The sequence below is a fragment of the Asterias amurensis genome, chromosome 20, assembly GCF_032118995.1.
Source record: "Asterias amurensis chromosome 20, ASM3211899v1".
NCBI lineage: Eukaryota > Metazoa > Echinodermata > Asteroidea > Forcipulatida > Asteriidae > Asterias > Asterias amurensis.
Window position 1 is genome coordinate 9,456,864 of NC_092667.1, and position 21,042 is coordinate 9,477,905.

The following is a 21,042-nucleotide window of genomic DNA, read 5'->3' on the forward strand; positions in this document are numbered from 1 at the left end:
ACATTGATCGATTGAAGAACATAGCTTTCAATTTGCGTAAACAGCCCCTCTTGGGTACCGGTATGAAACTTTACGCCCATGTTGCCAGGAAATGAAATTAATGCTTCATGGTCTACTCCCAAGCGAAACACGGCTGTTGTTTGTTAATATCGATGAATGCACGCCGCGATAATGACAAGAATGCAACTCATTTTAGATTTAGTTCTTGGAATTGAAACGTAAGCAAAGAAAGGTTATAAGATTTACATTACGATCATTACAAGGGGGTTGTGACGTCACAATGTGAAGTTCCGCCGCGATATTCCAAGAATGCAACTCATTTTAGATTTAGTTCTTGGAATTGAAACGTAAGCAAAGAAAGGTTATAAGATTTACATTGCGATCATTAAAAGGGGGTTGTGAAGTCACAATGTGAAGTTCAACATCGAACGGATAAAGGTCAGTGGTGACAAACTTCTGTCTGAGATAGAAGGATGTAGTTAATCAAATAGAAGATTTGGCTTGCTTTAAAGGCAGTGGGCACTATTGGTAATTACTCAAAATAATTATTAGTTTAAATTGTTTCCAAAAACATTGATAGTTCGTGCAAAACATTGATAGTTCTCGGTTCCCGTCAGCTTTTGTGAACCGCCCTCAATCGTTTGGTATTTATTGGTTTGTTTCAGTCTTTTAGCTTTAGAATAATATGGGATTTTGCCTTGTTTGCCTTTTTAAGGATTCGTTCTTCGATTGTTTTTTTTTTTTTCTTCGTTTGGTTTTGGGATTTTGACTTTATTTATTTCATTTTAGTTTCATGGATTTTTCGTTGCAATAAGTTGAAAGTTGTTGTCGAGTTTTTGTACTTTGATTTAGACTTCGTCTTTCTTTTGTGAAACATTTTCTTTGATTGTGGTTTTGTCCTTTAGTTTGTTAATTAAATATTAGTTTTTTCCCTTATGGCCACCCATACGCGAGACATAGGGTGCGTTCGTTTAACTTCCCCGGGTCGACCCCGGTGTATGGCGTTTTTTTTTTTTTTGCCCAGGACGAACGTGTGCAGATAATAACCCACGTTCGTCCTGGAAAAAAAAACCCGCCACACACCGGGGTCGACTCAGGGAAGCTAAACGAACGCACCCATAATACACGTAATTGAAGTCGGTAATCAGTAGTTCGCGCGAGAGCAGCAGTAATCTCGCGAGAGCAACACTGCAGCAGCAGACAGAACGACTTGTTCACAACTCTAATAATCTGAAACCCACACGTGCAGAAAAAAATTGAACGTAAACAAAGTTGAGAAATGTTCGTTGTGTTTATTCCTTCGACAATCGTAAGAACCAGAGTGCATGCCAGCTAGTGAACAGTTTCCACAATGCAGGTGTGTCAAGCGAACAACGTGAAGGTGTACAATCTGAGCCTGGGTAAATCTTTACCGGAAGTAAGTTCGCTTTCAATAAAAGTTGATCAAAATGTTTAAAACCACGGTAACCGCTCATCACATGCAGAAAGTGCCCTATTTCCGACAGTGTTAGCCATGTGCACATATATCAACATGTATTTTATGTCTAGACATAATTAAAATCCTAGAATGGTGATCATGATATTAATAAGAAAATGTCCAATATCCATGGCAATAAAAATAACCATTAGGCCTATTGACTGTTTATTGGTTAATTAAATTGCCTTTCATTTTCAATTTTTCATCATCATGCTTTATTTAATTTTAAAATTAAAATAAAAGAAACAGTCATGAGTCATGCTCAGTGCGACTGTGTGGTGAGTTTTGTATCAAAATTTAAATTTATGTGATGTTAATGATGATGGCAAGTCTGGGGCAATAAGAGCTACGGTTGATCCTAATTGCAAATCAATCTTAGTTTCTTAATTAAATAATATTGTGAATTCAATTAACTTCAATTCATTCAATATCATATCAGTTTATATTTATTTCTAATCCATTAAACAATTTTAAAAAAGGGCTAGCAACAAACATAGTTGTAATAGCATAACCCTCCTCCGGACAGCAAATAGCGTAACCCTCCTCCCGACAGCAAATAGCATAACCCTCCTCCCGACAGCAAATAGCGTAACCCTCCTCCCGACAGCAAATAGCGTATAACCCTCCTCCCGACAGCAAATAGCGTAACCCTCCTCCCGACAGCAAATAGCATAACCCTCCTCCTGACAGCAAATAGTGTAACCCTCCTCCCGACAGCAAATAGCGTAACCCTCCTCCCGACAGCAAATAGCGTAACCTTCTCGACAGCGAAGCAGCGACAGCTAATATACCTAGAAGGTGTTACGGTATCGCAACTACAATACACAAGGAAGGTAGTGAGTAATCATAATGAAAAATATTTTACAAGCAAATGCAATAAGAGTAACACATGTATGTCAATTCAAATCACAGATACCTACAACTCATCTTCTTACAATGAGTCTCACTCTCACTCTCGGCTCAGTGCTTCATGAAATTGAGCCCTGGTTTGATAATCAACTTTGTTTACAGATTGTCGTAAATGATTGTTTTTTCTTGTACAAATTGCACAACCATTTCACGGGTGTTCACTACGATCTTTCCCCTTTATTTATGTATTTTTCAGTGGCTGTCTGATCGGAAAAAAAGAGCTTTACAGAAGTCGGACCGAGGTATGTAGATGTAAATGAAGGATCCCATCTTGGAATTGTTTCATGTAAAACACTTTCAATTTCATTAGCTGGAACAAGAAGTTTGCAAATCACATGCAGGTGCCTTTTAATTTGGCCAATTGCAAAAAGGCAAAAAAAAAGAAAGAGCTTGCGATCAATCAGGGAATAAAACAGTGGTACCATGAGGTTTTTGAACGGTCATTTTGGCTAGCACCCAGCAAGGTTTTTAACAAAATGTCATGAATGTCCAAGACCTACATGTAGTCACCACTCTTATTCATAGATGCCCTTTTTGCCAAAAAGCATTTAGGCCTGGGCGAATTATTCGAATATCCGGTTAATGGCGAATAGGTTTTCCTATCCGTAACCGCGAATGCCTTTTTTTTCATAACCGGATATCCGCATAGCGCGCGAATAGCTAATAAACCGGATAGTTCTGTAATTACAACCGAGTAACCGGATATTCTTTAATATCCGAATATCCGCGGACGTCGGGCGACAACTGATATGAATGATTTGTCTGAATCCTTATGTAACTTCTATTAAGACAGCATAAAACAGCATAAATTAAGTATTAAACTATGCTCACCTCAGTGAAAAATTAAAACAATGACATTTCTGACGTAATTTGTTCAAAGATTACAAAAGTTTTCCTTCACGTAGAGTGAATCACGATCAAAAGAAAAAGCAAATCGCCATCTTTAAATTAGATCCGGTCATTTTTATGAATGAACCGAGTGACACTGTGTAAAACTAATATCAATCCGCCCATAAGATCTCATTCACAAACGAACAGCGCCCTCTAGCGGCAAAAAAACTATTCGAATATCCGGTTAATTTCGGATAGTTGGCCAGCGGTATCTGAATAACAAAATTTCACTATTCGCCCAGCACTAGTGAACATTCTGCAAATTTTCAGTTCTTGTCACAATCTCCGGCTTCGTTTCGCGAAGCGTCAAGCCATGAGACACTCAACTCAATCGCTGTGCCAAAGCAAGGCAAGCACTAGTAACTGATCATTGATTACCCAATGAGATACAATGTATGGCAAGATTAGAGTACTACGTACACAGTTTTTTACAGAGTGCCCTCTCAAAGTATTCTGTTAAAGTTATAAATCAGATCATGGAGCAGGCCTGGAATTACACTCGGGCCACGCGGGCCATATATGGCCTCCCGCGCTCCCTGGTCTTGACGTTTTCCATTATCTTTAAGAAGAAAATAAAAATAGCCTTGCCCTTTCAAAGATGAAATTCCAGGCCTGGTAAAGATACTATCAACCCCTCACTGATGTGCCATCCTATACCTCTCCCCACAGATCTACAGCACCGGATCCAACTTATTCAAGACTTTGAGATGCCCTCAGTCAGTAACTCTGTACAAATCACAGCGGATAGTCAGTTTATACTTGCAACAGGTATGTCGTAGAACACTGCATGTCACAAGGTAGCCTGCAATCGAGGCCCACGCAGCAGCGCAAGCTTCGCCTTCACCAAATCTAATCAATTATTCATTTTGCACTGTCGGTGTGTTGCCCTCAGCACGTACAGTACCTTTTTAGTGCTCCATTATGTATGTGTGGGTAATGGGGGCGTGCACGCGGCGTGTGATCTATTATAATTGTGTCTTCTTATTGGCCAACAACTAATCACGCTCATGCATTATGCATTATTACATTTCTCCCACCAAAGTCTGCAGCAAAAGTAAAGAAAAACCTAAACGTAAAGAGGCTTTGGGTCTTTGCCGCTCGCACTGGTCTTTTTTTCGTGCGTCATATCTTGGGGTCGTGCTTAACATCTGGGGTGCCGCGTGTGCCTTGACTAAAGGCTAGTCACAGGGTGAAACATGGTTATAAGTGTCAACAGTTTCTAGCGAGAGAACCTAGACTCCCTGCATGGAGAGTGTGATTTAAAAAAGCTTGTGGGGATAATGTTGTTTATACCATTGTGGGGAGTCCTGCATGTGCGTGGTGAATGCGGAATGTATGGGGTATAGATCATTATCACGGTGCAGCCATCTTTAATTTCTCCCGTTGGTATCAATGTTACCAAACTGAGGCTGGAAGAACAAAATAGTCTGGTTCCTATCTGTGAAATGATTAATAGCATTCATTATTGTTATTTGACTCGAGGAACATGACCAAGATGGAGGCAGCATGATGAAGTTCTATAGACCACCTCACTGGCATCATGGTCTCCACACACACCATGCATGGAGCGCTCGGAGCTCTTTCGTTCAATTTCATATTTCTGTTTGTGAAGCCAATAACTCTCAGAGGCTGAGCAAACTTTATTCACATTGCTATCCAAGAACCCAATGGAGAGAGAGCTTCTGTTTTAGGAGATGTGGCAGGAAAACATCTGAGAATAATTTCAGGAAAAATCCATGCAGTCACGCAGGGACTGTAAAACCAATCCCCGTACATGTAGTGCGCCGGCATAATTCAAATTGGGGTCCTACAACAATGTAGATGTGGAAGGCGTGGAAAGATACCACTACACAAACCCGACCAAATCACTATTGGTCATGTTGGTTGGTTGGTTCATTCTTGTTGATTTGAATCATTTGTTGATTTTGTGATTTGATTCTTGTTTGCAGCCCCTGCCTGTGTCCCTGTCAAAGATTAAAACTTAAAAGTCTATGTTTCTTGTCCTCAGGAACTTACAAACCAAGGGTCCGATGTTTTGAAGTCACTCAGCTCTCCATGAAGTTTGAACGGTGTTTTGACTCGGAAGGTACAGTACTAACACTCTCAGAATGGATCTTATTCTTGTGGTTTCAGTTATTAAAGTTGGGCGCCCTCGGCTTGAGTTCAAAAGAAGGTTACTCATTGACCCATTCTGTGAGCTGGCAATCATAGCTGTAGGTCTTCCATTGTATCGTTACGGATTTACCCCTTAAGATGGTGGCATGATGATGGCATCAATATGTCAGCTTTACTTGAGAATTATTCTGGGTGAATTGAAGCAATTCATCTTTCTTTCTTTTTTCTTTTCTTTTCAGTTGTCAAGTTTCATGTCTTGTCTGAAGATTACTCAAAGGTAAAACGACAGTAAACAAGATTTGTCTGCATGTTTTTGTTTTTACGTATCTCTATTGCTTTTTTTCCAATTGGTGCAATCAAAGTAAGCAGGGTATCTACGCGCACAAAATCCCTGACAATAGGTCTACTGCTTTTCATTAATTTTCACAGGATGATTGTCTAGTTTATTTGTTAAAAAACAGATGATGTTAACGATTTCTTTTGAAACTCACCTTTAAAATTGATATTTTTTTATTTTCAGATTGTATTTCTACAGTGCGATCGCTATATAGAGTTCCACGCCCGCTATGGGCGTTACCATCGGTTACGAATACCCAAATTTGGTCGAGATATGGCATACCATGAGCCCTCTTGTGACCTTTATGTCGTCGGATCTAGGTTGGTATTAATATGTGGAGTAATTAGTTTGTTTGATCTTCTTGCAGAACTCTTTTTGATTTTAGTTCTTTTTTTCTAAATTTGTTTGAGCCAAAGCATTGCTCAAAAGAAAACTTCTTAGGATTTTCTACCCAGCTTGCATACAGTATGTATAGACCTTTATCACGATGTGGTCATCTTGAATTTACTCCTTTCCAACTTATTGAAAAATGTACAATGAATGTTAGCATTTATTACTGTTGTTGGAGATGGGGAACTTGACCAAGATGTTGACAGCGTGATACAGATCTATAGACCTTTCTTTTGTTGATAAACAAACCGCCTTGGTTGGCATGGTCGGCCGAATGTTAGTAAAACACTCAATCGTATTAACAGATGTTTAAACAAAATTCAACATTTTCTGCAAACTTTCAATTAATGAAATACCTCTCATAATTAGTTGTTTTGTTTTTAACAAAATCAACAAATTTGGTTACATTGTTACCAAAAATAGCAATATTTTCTTGATTTGCATTTGTGGCTTTCCATAGTTTTCCAATCTGGCTTGGCAAAAACTCGGGCTGTGATGTTGCAAAAGAAAGGTGTATAGCGTTGTTTAAGTGAAATGGCGCTATATAAAAGCCCATTGTATTGTACATGTATATTGTATTGTAGCTTGGTCAGGTTAGCATATTGGTATCTTTCCTCCTCGTCCACCTCTAGGACCTTTGTTCGAATCCTATTGGGGGCATTACATGGACTGGGTTTTCAGTCCCTACCTGACTGCGTGGGTTTTCCCTGAAATAATTCGCTGGGGTATTCCTCCCACTTCTAAAACTGACAATTCCATCCTTGTATTGTCTTCATGGGTTCTTGGCTAGTGATTTAGTTTGCTTTTCCGCGGCTTCAAAACCAGAATAAATGAAAAGAAATGAAAACGATTCCATACTTTCACAATTTTTATACTTTGAATTGACGCTTGAGTGACCATAGCGGGTAGGAGTGGATACTACAAAAAATGCCAACAGCCGCAAGATTCCAAAACCATCCACTCGACCAAAACTAAGTCAAAGTTAGAATTACACATACATGTCCTAAATAAAATGGACATTTCCAAATGTTTCCCATATTGAATTACCTTCTACAATTGAAATACATAACTAGAAACTTGCATTTCAGTTTCTTTTATTTTTTTCGCCAGGCATCTTCCCCCCCCCTCCCCCCCCCAAAAAAATAAAAAAATCCAGTAAAAATTGTCAATGATTAATGGTCTCTAGAGGGTTATGAAGTTCTGACTTGATTTTGTGTGTGAAATGTTTTGGTTGTGGATAGAAATTTTGTTCACTCATTTATTCTTGTCTCTGATATATGATTATATGATCACTGCAATAACCTAAAGTTTGTATATACTCAGCGCCTTGAGTACCTTGTTTGGTAGACACGTGCGCTTTATAAGACTTCGATATTATTATTATTATTATTATTATTATTATTATTATTATATACCATCTCTTCCCACAGTCCTGAGGTGTACAGACTGAATCTAGAGCAAGGTAGATTCCTGAGTCCCTTCGTGACTGAAGCAAGGTAAGTTATTTTACTTAACATGCATATCGTCAGAATTGTAAACAATTTCAAGGAATATGAATGCATAAAACTTTCATTTTTAATTACTAACAACACCAGCATCAATGATTGCAACATCTATGTTTATGGTACTGTACAGGCTTGGAAAGTGTCAAAGACCAGTGTTCTCACTTGGTGTATCCCATCATAAGCATTAAATAACAAGCCTGTGAAAATTTGGGTTCAATTGGTCATCAAAGTTGCTAGAAAATGATGAAAGAAAAAACACCCTTGTTGGATGAATTTGTGTGCTTTCAGATAGGAATAAAAGACTTCTAGCTAGAAGTCTTTTAATATTTTAGTGAGAAATTATCTCTTTCTAAAAACTACGTTACTTCAAAGGGAGTCATTTCCCCTTATACTATATCAACAGCTCTCCAATGCTCGTTACCAAGTCAGTTTTTAAGTTAATATTTGTTTTGAGTAATGACCAAATGTGTACCTTCCCTTTATCCATTAGCACTGTCAGTCAACATTAGGCTGAAAAAAAGAACATTAATTATTACAAAATTGTTATACAAAATGTATTCTCATAAATGTACATAGTTGTGTCACTAACAATTTAAAGAAATACCTAGTGCAACTGATTCTGAAGATTTGTCTACATGTAAAATTTCTCCTATGTTTTTTTTCAATATTTTGTAATTGTTATTTGGTGTATTTGATTGATGTTTTGTTGTTTACATGTACATAGGTCTGGACCGGACGTACACATCTTTGATGACAATTTTTTTAAATTATTTCCTTGACAGACCAGGTGCAACTTGTGTCCACTGTAATGTCCAAATATTTAAAAACAATTTTAAACATAAAACAAAACTGATGATTGGTAATTTTGTTTCAGTGGGATCAATGCATGCACTGTCAACCCAGCACATCATTTATTGGCACTCGGAACACTTGAAGGAAGAGTGGAATGCTGGGATCCTCGGAGCAGACGGCAGGCAGCCATCTTGGATTGTGCACTAAGTAGTATCACCATGGAAACACAGTGAGTCTGTTTAGGGGGGTTGTGGTGTTTTAGTTTTACCTCTAGCCCTAGGCGACTAGTGAAATATACTACTCAACTAGTCTCACCTTGACTAAGGGAATAAAAGGGTAGCGACGAGTTCTTAAACGGTCATTTAAAACTGGCAGGGTTGTTTCCGTGTTCGGCTGGGGCCTTTACTGCTCGGCCGCGACCCTGCAAGGTTTTAAACGGCCGTTTAAGAAAGAGTTTGTTACCATTCATAAATGCCTTTTTGGTTAAAAGACATAATAAAGTAAGAAACTCTATACAACTTATCTATCCGACGTCCTTGAGCTCTCTACGTCCGTATGTGTCTTGCATGTGTTTGGGGATTTGCATTCGTGTGAGTATAGTCTTGGGGCAAGACCTTTTTTGTTTTTCTTCACACAAAGCGCAGCCAACTCACCAACAGCGCCCGTAGCGAGAAACGTCGTGCATTGAGACTAGCGCGTAGTATCCGAAAACAACCGATTATAAACAGCTCCAGTTGGTCATTATCGATCGTTTAAAGTGCTCTCAACCAATAAGAATAGTGAAACTCTCCGAGGTATTTATGAATAAAGATTTAAGGGTCGCGACTACCGGTACATGTATGACACTAGTCGTACTATTCGCCCATGGCTTCTTACCACAAATGCTCAAAAGAGGGCACTACAACAATTATACAGGGTTGAATTGAAGAATGATCTCGTCATAAAAATATAATTCCATGAACATTTCTCTGGAAACAACCAACTACATGAGGCCTATGTTTTATTTCTTCTACTTTTTTTTAGAGTGAAAGGAATGCCTTCTGTATCATCTCTCAAGTTCAAGGACGGTCTACAGATGGCAGTTGGGACATCGACTGGACAGGTACGGTGTCCTTAATTGGTCATGTCAAAATCTCATTTTATGAATTTGTGCTCTTTTCATTCAGTTAATTGAACAAACAAAACCAGTCAGAGAACAATCAAAGCCATACATGTAGTTCTAAAGCTTTATCTGTTGAACATTCAGGTACTTATATATGACCTTCGCTCCGACAAGCCTTTACTGGTCAAGGATCATCACTACGGATTACCCATCAAGGCAGTAGATTTCCACCCCCAAGCTGGAATGGTAGTGTCCACAGATAGCAAGGCTGTCAGGATATGGGATCTGCAGACTGTGAGTATGCTTTTTCTTACAGTAGTGTGGGGGTGGGTGGGGTGGTTCAGTGCAATGCATACAGACGTAACATGAGTGAAAACGCATTTAAACAATTTCTGAACCCTCTGTAAAGCACTGGGGAAGGGTTTTGAAATAATGGTTTATTACAAAGAAAAAATCGCTTTAATCTCATGTGAACTCAGTTTACTTTCTTATTGGAAACATTTCAAATAATTTTCAGCAAAGGGAATTATGTTCTGGTTCTTTTTCCCTGATGCAAAATGATTTTCTTTTATAGCTAATAGTATTTATACTTTAAAACTTTACTTTATTCTGTTATAACAATGACTGCAGCTATTTAATTTAGTTATTTATTTAAATTTATTTTATTATTCTAATTTCTTTCTTTTGCAGTCAAAGGCATTTACAGCCATTGAGCCTGAACATGACATTAATGACATGTGTCTCGTACCATCATCTGGACTTATTCTTACGGCAAATGAAACACCCAAATTGGGCGTCTACTTTATCCCGGTAAGTTTTTCCATAAGTTTCTTGGGGGTAGTGAGTTACAGCTAAAAGTAATAACTCTTGTGTAGTTGGTTGCCTGAGAAATGGCCCTATGTGATTACCCCTTTTATCATTACTGATTAGATTTCCATGTCTAAATATAGTTGCATATGAAAAAATAAATACCATAAACAAAAGTAAGTTGGGGAGGTAGTGCTTTCTGCTCTACCGGTCAGGCTTCTGATGGATGATGCCCAAGACTACATCCATATGGATTGTAAAGGGGGTAACCCTGTTTCAGGCCTAGGAGTTGGTGGCAACGACCCCTTAAAGCCATTGGACCCTTTCGGTTCAGAAAAAAAAATAGATTTACAATTAACTTACAGGGTTTACAGAAGGCAATGGTGAAAGACTTCTCTTGAAATATTAGTCCATGAAATGCTTTACTTTTTGAGAAAACAGCAAAACAATATAAATTCTCGTTAACGAGAATTACGGATTTATTTTTAACACATGTGATGACACGGCGAAACGCGCGGAAACAAGGGTGGGGTTTTCCGTTGTTTTCTCCCGACTCCGATGACCGATTGAGCCTAATTTTTTACAGGTTTGTTATTTGATATAGAAGTTGTGGTAAACAAAGTGTGGGCCTTGGACAACACTGTTTACCGAAAGGGTCCAATGGCTTTAAAAAAATAGTTGATTTGTATTCCACACCTTGAAGTGGCCTTCAGGCCTTGTGTGTCCGGCGACTTGCCTACAAAAATTACTCCCCTCCCCATAATTATCAAATGTACCTGTTCAATAATTGACAGAGCCTAGGCCCAGCCCCTAAATGGTGTGCCTTCCTGGATAATCTGACCGAAGAGCTAGAAGATAGTACAAACAGCACAATCTACGACGACTACAAGTTTGTCACCAAAGCTGAACTGGAAAACTTGGGTAAGAATATTTACCAGCTCATCAAAATAGTGCCAACATTTTGGCACATTATATTAAAGATAGGAAACAACTCTCAATACTAAGCGTGCGGGTACAACCATGTGTTAAAGGAACACGTTGCCTTGGATCGGACGAGTTGGTCAAAACAAAAGCGTTTGTAACCGTTTTTTATAAAATGCATATGGTTGGAAAGATGTTTTAAAAGTAGCCTCGAAATTGCGTGGTTTTCCTTCTACTGTGCGAACTAAAATGTTCAGCCATTTATGGGAGTCAAAATTTTGACCCCCATAAATGGCCGACGTGTTAGTCGCGAGGTAAAAGGAAAACCACGCAATTTCGAGGCATGTTTGTGTGGATCATTGTATTCTACTTTTACAACATCTTGCTACCCATATGCATTTTATAAAAAACGGTTACAAACGCTTTTCAAAGACCAACTCGACCGATCCAAGGCAACGTGTTCCTTTAAGTCTCTGTGGAGCAGTGTCGGCTCTGAAAAGAGCAGGTGTGGTCTCGACTTTTCAAACAGTATACTCTGCTCGTCTTCTGGAGAAAAAGGCTAAATTAAAGCATCCTCTTCTTCTGGCAACTCACACCTGTTATCTCCATGTAATTACTTTTTCAAACAGTGGACTAAAATGGATCCCGCACAAACCAGTAGGGCTGCTGACTGCCCCAGGCAGATTAACTGCTCATCCATTAATGACCTAAAGTAATTCTATGTAAACACAACCACACTGACTCAGAGGGAAAGATGATGTAATATTGTATACTCTCCTAGTTTTTGTTGCCGAATTTGGAAATTGTTTAAAGGCACTGGACACTACTGGTAATTACTCAAAATAATTTTAGCATAAAACCTTACTTGGTATTGAGTAATGGGGAGAGGTTAATAGTATAAAACATTGTGAGAAACAGCTCCCTCTGAAGGAACGTCATTTTCGAGAAAGAAGTAATTTACCACAAATTTGATTTCGAGACCTCAGATTTTAGAATTTTAGGTCTCGAAATCAAGCTTCTGAAAGCACAAAACTTGTGTGACAAGGGAGTTTTTTCTTTCATTATTATCTCGCAACGCTCGATTGAGCTCAAATTTTCACAGGTTCGCTATTTTATGGAAATGTTGAGATAAAGCAAGTGAATAGACGGGGCTTTGACAATTACCAATAGTGTCCATCGCTTAAATAGAATTTTCCCCATAAGGTGTACTTTATCATGGACTTTTCAACTGCTATTCACATACAGGATTAACTCATCTGATTGGAACTGGACTACTCCGAGCCTACATGCATGGATACTTCATTGATATCAGGCTTTATCACAAGGCCAAGGCCATTGCCGATCCCTTCGCTTATGAAGAGTATCGTAAGAATAAGATCAGACAGAAGATTGAGGAGGCTAGGGAGAGTCGCGTTAAGCTCAAGGTATGTATAAATGTAATTGTATAAAAAGGCAGTGGACACTATTGTAATTGCTCTAAATAATTATTAGCGTAAAAACTTACTTGGATGAAGCAATGGTGAGCTGTTGGTTGTATAAATCATAATGAGAAGCAGCACCCTCTGAAGTAGCCCTATATAGGACTTTTCTCTGTACACAGGAACAGAGTCCTAACTATTGAGGCCCGTTTCTGGGGCGGAAAAATTTCACAGCTTCATAACTTAAATCTTACCTGCAACAATCCACTAATTTCAACAGATTCACATTCCATGGCGGCAAACATTTTTCTGCGGTGGGTTTTGGTCCTCATATTTTCCTCACAAATCCGTCATTTTTGTGAAATAATGCAGCTTCCAATGTTACAAAGTTCCCGTTTCGATCGTTTTCTCACAGTGTTGTCTGTTGTCGTGCGTACGAGTATACATTCGCGTGCAAGACGCATGATGCAAGCTTAGACGCATGAATTCTTGCTCACCGTATCTTGACTGCACAGCGTTAACAACACAATTAAAAATTTGCGCGTCGTGCGTCTTGCGTACACACGGCAGACTGTGAGAGTACGAACAAAAATGGGAATTCCTTAACGTTGGGAGCTGCATTATTTCATGAAAATTATGGATTTGTGAAGAATATATGACGATCAAAACCCACCGCAGAAAAACTAATGCTGCCATGGAATGTGAATCTTTTGAAATTGGTGCTTTCTTGCAGGTAAGATTTGAGTTATGAAGCTGTGAAAATTTTCCGCCCCAGAAATGTACCCTGATGTCCAGGACGTCACTGTAGTACAAAACGAAAGTGTAAGGCCGCCAGGGCTACCTCTGAAGTAACTTGGTTTTCAACCTCTCCCCAATACTCATTAACAAGTGAGGTTTTACGCCAATAGTTATTTTGAGTAATTACCATTAGTGTCCACTGCCTTTAACTTGAGCTTTAATTCACGAATGATAATAAGGTTTTTTTTATAGCGTTATGAGTACATCGTTAATGAAATCCTCGTATATAATGTTTTTCAATGGGAACAAAATCGGAGTACCATGGCCTCTCCGTTATGGTATTCTCGGAGTTTACCAGGACGTTCCAATGGAACAAATCAGAGATCACGTACATCACAACGTACATTTGGTGCTCTAATGGTGTACATGTAGCTAGATTTAGTCCAAGTCGCTTTGGTGCAGTATTGGTGCACCATATCAAAGGTTAAAGGAAAATTTGTGCTCTATTGCTGTAGCTTGATTTAAACTGAGAATATCTGGTGCATTATTGGCGCAAGTTGAAATTTAACAGAGACAATTTTTTGCTTTAATTGTGCTGTTCTGGTGTTTATTGGTCTGGGTTTTGTATTGGTGCACTTTTGGTTCAGACCACAGGTACACTAAAAGTACACTAGAAATGCACTAGAAAATCTAGTAGAGCTGGCTCTAAGGGTGGTGTACATGTAGGACTAGCTCAGAATTCAATTGCGGTTGTAAGTTGATGTCACATGTAGCCAGCCCAGGTGTTTACGAGAGTGTGGGTTTTGGCCTGATAATGGCACTGTGTCGGGTGTTCCTGGTTTGATTGGCTGCATCAAGCGCCACAGCACTTTGTTGACATTAGGTGGTACATGTACTATGTAATAGCACAATACCTTGAAGGCACAACATATGTACAGGTTCCATAGAAATGTGTGATACCATTGGCATTTTAGTAAGAATGGCTGAATACATATCATTATCATTCATGTTGTCTTCCAATGAAACTGTTGCCATTAACAGACACATTGACTATCTTATTTGTTCACCTTTACAGAAGCTGCCTAAAGTAAATGCTGCTCTGGCTTCCAAGCTGCAAGAGCAACAGGAACAAGATCAGACATCCAAAGTCAAGAGAGAGAAAAAGGTAAGAGTATGATTACACCCCCCCCCTCCCCGAACCCTAACCCAAGAAAAAGAAGAAAAAACAACTCTGTTTGAATCTTCTGCACTCCCTTGAATCCTGGACCTTTTTTGATAGAAACAAAAGTGTGGATCATATTCACTAGATCTGTAGATACGCAATCTCTGTATGCAGCAAAGGTCGTACTATCACAGTCTCTGTCTGGTGCCTTGACCCATAAAATTAATAATCCATCAGTAATGCTTTTTTGGTGCATGGAGGAAGTTTCGTGTTTGGCGTTGATCTACATGTACATTACGTACGATATGTCGTCCCGACCGCTGAAACCAATCACGATCACATACAGAAAACAACACATTCCTATCTTTTGGCATGTGTGTGTGTGTGTAACTAACGATCGAGAAAGCACACACATGGCCACATTGATGCCGCGTGCACCTTTTTCGAAAACCGGCACCGGTGAAACCATGCTCAATCAGGACCAGCAAAGAGCAAGCACATTGATAGCTCAATCCCACATGCGTTATCCGTGCTACAAAAAAACAACTGCAGACTTGTTTAGAGCATGTCCATTCAACTATGGCTGCTAAACAAAATTAAAGGAAAAGATCGAAGGCATACTTAAGGTCAATAAACGACAAACCAGCGACCGACAATGGGGCTACTTGAAGAAAATAAATTGACAAACAATATATCACGTTATTTTAAACTATTTTAAATTATTTAAATTATTTGGACTTCTTTTTAATTACAGAGAATCTTTTTTCGGTGTAAACTGCTATTAAATCTGAATAAACCAGTTCTAATTCTAATTCAAATTTAAGACAATCTTTGTTTTTCTTTTCCCCCACAGGCGGAGGCGGACGGTATCCTTCAGGATAATCGTTTCGCTGATCTTTTCAAGAACCCAGAGTTTGAAGTGGATGAATCTAGTGAGGCTTTCCGCATGTTGCACCCGGTCATCACAAAACAGCAAAAACAACAGCAAAAGGCCGCCCAGAAACGAGCCATGTTGCAACAGTTTGACGAGCTCAAGGTATGTTTAGTTGATGTAAAGGGCTACTCAGAAATGTCTATGGTTAAAAATTTCGAAATTGTGGGTCGATGGTTCAAGAGAAGCAACTGAAGCCACACATCCGTTAACCGCCATGTAGCCAGGAATCACAACCAAATTTGGGAACAGCAGCCAGAGGATCACCTTTAAGGGGGTGCAATTTTTTATTGCAGATATTATGGAAATATTGACTGCTATGAGGGGCATAGTTGAAATTATAGGCCCAAAGTGATGTCAAAACCATGACTATGCCCGAAGCGAAGGGATCTGACTGGTTAAATTTTAACAAAGATAAACCCAAGATTAGATAAGATGGTCCGAGACTTAAACCCAATTTGTTCTGATTTTCCACAGGGTGAGGAGGAAGAAGAAGGCAGACCAAGTGAAGATGAAAGCAGCTCCGATGATGACGATCAATCCTGGCGTCTGGAGCTCAGGAAGCAGCACCAGATGCTCAGGGATGAACGGAAAGCACAAGCAGCAGCAGAATGGAGTGCCCCCAAATTCTACGAGCTGAAGAAAGGGGAGGAGTTCAGTTCCGAAAAGGGGATGAGGAAGATGAGCAAACGACAGATTGGGTAATAAACATTTCTGCGCTAGCCTTGTAAGCGTAGAATGCCTAGTAATGTGGAGTACGCACGCGCAGAAGCCAAAATTCGCCGCTAATTCGCCGTGAAATACGCTTGCCATAAGTACAGAAATCCCTGCTTCCGTAAGCGCCGATTCTGTGCAGAGCCATGAAATTGTGCCCTGTTATCTTCATGTAATTCCTTCTCCCCCTCTTCTATAAACCATATATAAGCACGACGGTGCTGCACACTGTAATTTAAAGAAACTTACATAGTTCGTTACATGATACCTATGTCAATCAGAGTGTTTATTTTGGGGGTATTTGTGTGGTGCTTGGTGAAATGCTCAGCAAAATCACTTACATTATTCCAAAACAACAAGATATGTAACTTAATCTGCATAATAAGTGAAACAAGTACAATATTAACTCTCGTAGAGACATTCATTTACTTAGATTTGCCTATGCAATAGCCCAAAAATCATTGTTTACTTATTAACGGTTTCCTCCTGGAGTGGATACATTCATTTATTTAGATTTGCCTATGTAACATCAACAAATCCTTATTTATTCATAAATACCTCAGACAGTTTCGCTATTCCTATTGGTGGAGAGCGCGTCTTGTGGGTGTGTATAAACCTTTGTTTATGACCAGTAAAAAGTGTTGAAACACGGGCGTGACACCAGAGCTTGCACCTGTGCTTATATTAAGGCAGTTCTTAATTCCTATTGGTTGAGAGCACTGGCTGAAACAGTTGTGCCACATCACACGATACGCATGACGCGCACAGCATTCCCTTATAAGGAGTTGTTTACCCGTGGGCGGCGGAGGGCTTTACCATTTCATAGCTGGAGGGGTGTTGTGTTGAAAGAATCATTGAACAATTATAATTTTTGCATTTATTTTACTTTTTGACCCAAAAGTGTTGATGTTTTTGACCGAAAAGGTATTTATGAATGGGAATCAAAGTGTGTTGAATCGGTTTTCAACTAGTGGTTTAAACCCGCCGAGGCCTGGTTTTTAATAATTTACCTCGACTTCGTCTCGGTAAAATTATCAAGAACCAGGCCTCGTTGGATTAAACCACTAGTTGAAAACCACTTCACCACACATTGATTCCCTTATTTATTAACTGTTTTCTCCTGGCTATATTTAGTAGATAGGCCTTTGTAACACAAAACAAATCCTTATTTACTTATAAATTATTTTCTGCTGGAAAGTGTTTTTCATGCAAAAAGAAATCATTTGTTATAAACTTCTACTTTTACCTTGAAATCAAACTGATTGTGAATTAGATTTCTGATTATTATCATGTGTTGATTTGTTCTAAACAGAACTAGCCTGGCTGCCAGAGTAGCATTAGAAGAGGAACAGGGAGAAGTCAAACAAGTTGGCTCATCGATAGGCAACCAACAGCTAACATTTTCACTGAAAAAGGTATGTATCAAATGACAGAATATTTTGCATTATTGTTCTTCATTGTTTGTTAAAAGTATTACAAAAGACAAAAGGTCAAGTGACATTAACTTACATTCATAAATACCTCAGACAGTTTCGCTATTTCTATTGGTGGAGAGCGCATCACGTGGGTGTAAATAAACCTTTGTTTATGACTGGTAAAAAGTGTTAATTCATGGGCGTGACACGCGACCTTGCATCTGTTCTTATAGGACAGATTCTTAATTCCTATTGGTCGAGAGCAACGGCTGAAACAGTTGTGCCACATCACGCGATACAGATTACAAAAGGCCAAGTGACAATAACTAACAATGATGTACCCTAGTTGAAAATGTTTTTTTCTTTTTAGTTTTTTGTTTGTTAGGGGTTCCTTGGAATATCTTCACATAGTGTCAAGCCTTGGTTGCAAGATTGTCGTGACACTTGTGTCCCTGAGCAAGACACTTACTATAATTGCTTCTCTCCACCCAGGGGTAAATGGGGGGTACCTGTGTAGGGCATAGTTGGTCTTGTGATTGATTAGCTTAGTGTGCTACATATTTGGCGGCACAGGCTGTATACTCCCCAGGGAGCTGAGATGGTTTAAGGAATGCTTTAAGGCCCCGTGACCAGGGGTAATAATGTTGAAGCGCCATGAGCATCACTGCATGACGGACCTGATCGCTATAAAATAAGAAGCCACTATTATTATTAATAATATTGTTCACACACCAAGTAAGGGAAGTTTCCATTGTACTCACTAATGGAAGCTCTAAATGACCATAATTAACGATTGCTTTTTGTTTGTGTTTTTTATTTTTGCAGGGTGCTACTGAAACCAAGTTCAAACAGGACACAGTGGAGCACCACAGGGAGAGAAAGAAACTGAGACGGTCAGCTGGACATCTTCAGGGGAAATCAAAAGGAAAACCATTCAACAGATGATACTTAATGGAGTCATAATATTTATAGTTTGGAAGGAAGAGCACTGGCAGTCAAACAATACTTTAAGTTTTTTCGCACTTGCCTGTGATTTGTTTTCACAGAACTCAGGAAAGTACGGAGTATACATACGTCGGTGTAAGGTTAAAACCAAAATTGATATTCTTTATCCCTGATGCCAATCCAACATCTATTATCGTTGTGGTACCCCCTGCTAAAATATAGGGTTTGCACTGCCTTTAGCTACCGGACAATTTAGGTGGGCTAGTTGGTAAGACACTGCCCTAGAATGGGAGACTTTTTGAAAGCTCTGCCACTAGAGGGCAGCAGACCTACCAGGTAAGGGTGCACAACTCCTATAGCAAACAATGGTAAATGCTAAAAATTCAAAAATACTCAAAAAATATTTAGCAGTCTCTCAGCCTCTTGAAAATTAAATCAGATACATTGTCATACAACTAAACTTCAGATTTCTTCTCAATTTTTGGTAGGTCAGCATTTTGGAATTTTTGCTAGTTACCCTAGAAGAAACACTCCCAAAATCTCATGCACACCGCTTGTCATCTTTGGGGAACTCGTGTCCAGTACGTCCTGTTCCAATACAGTTTGGTTTATGCTGGCAATGTGTTATGAAAAACAAAATACAGTTTGGCTAAATCTAAAATAGAAAATCAAAAACACGCAAAACACAAGGTATTTGCTGTCGGTGACCGTCACTCATGCTTCTCGTATTCCTAAGTTGTTGACATTACCTGGTGAAGAGCGCCCTCTCTTGGTGATTGGCAGATAGTCTAAAGTTTCCCATTGCAAAGGTCGTGGGTTCGAATCCAACCCCAGTAATTTGCCTGTGGATTTTTTTCACAGAACTCGGGAAAGTACTGAGTGAACAGTGCTAACACACATCAGTGTATATGGGTTAAGTAAAACTAATAAGGTATACTGGTGTAACAGAAGCAGTGGAAAGAGATGAAATAGGAGAGATGCAGAAAGCACACAGAACAAAACAAGGGGTGAACAATGAAAGACACAAATGGTTCAGATGGAAGGGGCTTATGTAGGAAACACAATCGACAAAATCAAGCTTGAAGGGAGTGGGAACAAAATCATTAATTTTTGCCTGAGACAGACTAAAAAAGGGGATATACAGTATGTGGAAAAAAGGAGAAGGCAAAAACAGCAAGTTTTTAAACATTTCCTTCTTGAATGTTCAGACCATGGGGTTGTATGTTCCGGAGGTGCCTTATCCATAGTTTCTCCCTACTCAGACGAACAGCTAATCTGTGGTTACCTTTTTTTCAGGGCATTAGGGCACTATGGGTAACAACAGGGAGACCGTTTGCACTCACAGTAGGTCCGTCTTCTTGTGTTTGCAGCAGCTATTTTATTTTCTTAACAAATTTACTGTTGGCAATAAATGCAGTTATGTTGCAAATTTTGCTTGGAGAGAGTATCAAATAAAGTGATATTTTATAACTTTTAAATGAGAGATCTTAGTCTTATTTCATCCCCCACTTTCACAAGCCACGATTCATTTACCTAGAGTCAATCGTTTCGGTTTCGGCAAGCAATCGTTTCTCTGAGATTATAAAAAGGCTTTCTCTAATGAAAAAGATATAGTCCTTGAAGACATGGACACTATTGGTAATTGTCAAATACTAGTCTTCACAGTTCGTGTATCTCAAAATAGGCATAAAATAACAAACCTGTGAAAATTTGAGCTCCGTTGGTCGTCGAAGTTGCGAGATAATGAAATAAAAAACACCCTTGTCACACGAAGTTGTGTGCTTTCAGATGCTTGATTTCGAGACCTCAAATTCTAAATCTGAGGTCTCGAAATCAAATTCGTGGAAAATTACTTCTTTCCCGAAACTATCACTTCAGAGGGAGCAGTATCTCGCTGTGTTTTATGCTATCAACCTCTCTCTATTATTCGTTACCAAGTAAGGGTTTGTGCTAATAATTATTTTAAGTAATAACCAATAGTGTCCACTGCCTTTAAAGCCAGTGGACACTTTCGGTAAACAGTAATATCCAAGGCCCACACTTCGTGTATCACAACTTATATATAAAATAACAAACCTGTGAAAATTTAGGCTCAATCGGTCATCGGAGTCGGGAGAAAATAACGGGAAAACCCACCATTGTTCTTGTTTCCACACGTTTCGCCGTGTCATGACATGTGTTTACTATAAATCCGTAATTCTCGCTAACGAGAATTGATAATTGTTTTAATGTTTTCTCAAAAAGTAAAGCATTTCATGGAATAATATTTCAAGAGAAGTCTTACCATTACCTTCTGTAAACCCTGTAAGTAAGTTGTAAATCTGTGAACTGTTATTTTTTGTTCTGTTCCGAAAGTGTATAATGGCTTTAAAGGACTATATCTTTTGCAAATGTTTAAGTTTTACACCTGATCTTTGACGGTTACCTGAATCCCTCAACGATTCCCCTGCGAAGATGACGTGGGACTGTGTAG

At 39.1% G+C, this 21,042-nt stretch overlaps 1 protein-coding gene across 1 annotated transcript; it reads left to right on the top strand.

Moving 5' to 3' along the window:
• The first annotated feature begins 1,227 nt into the window (after positions 1 to 1,227).
• Positions 1,228 to 20,017, top strand: LOC139952547 (nucleolar protein 10-like). The gene is made up of 18 exons (XM_071951713.1): positions 1,228 to 1,417; positions 2,583 to 2,628; positions 3,947 to 4,045; positions 5,286 to 5,363; positions 5,632 to 5,669; positions 5,913 to 6,049; positions 7,550 to 7,615; positions 8,499 to 8,645; positions 9,440 to 9,518; positions 9,663 to 9,812; positions 10,209 to 10,328; positions 11,120 to 11,246; positions 12,492 to 12,670; positions 14,478 to 14,567; positions 15,418 to 15,600; positions 15,973 to 16,196; positions 17,522 to 17,624; positions 18,450 to 20,017. The coding sequence occupies exons 1-18, from the start codon at positions 1,352 to 1,354 to the stop codon at positions 18,567 to 18,569; spliced, it is 2,052 nt and encodes a 683-aa protein (XP_071807814.1). The 5' UTR covers positions 1,228 to 1,351; the 3' UTR covers positions 18,570 to 20,017.
• Positions 20,018 to 21,042: the final 1,025 nt, after the last annotated feature.

Bases quoted from the DNA above. Each gene is read 5' to 3' on its own strand.
- LOC139952547 (XM_071951713.1), top strand. From the start codon at position 1,352: ATGCAGGTGTGTCAAGCGAACAACGTGAAGGTGTACAATCTGAGCCTG. The intron at 2,629-3,946 runs GTATGTAGATGT...CTCTCCCCACAG, and splicing joins TTTACAGAAGTCGGACCGAG to ATCTACAGCACCGGATCCAA. The intron at 9,519-9,662 runs GTACGGTGTCCT...TTGAACATTCAG, and splicing joins TTGGGACATCGACTGGACAG to GTACTTATATATGACCTTCG.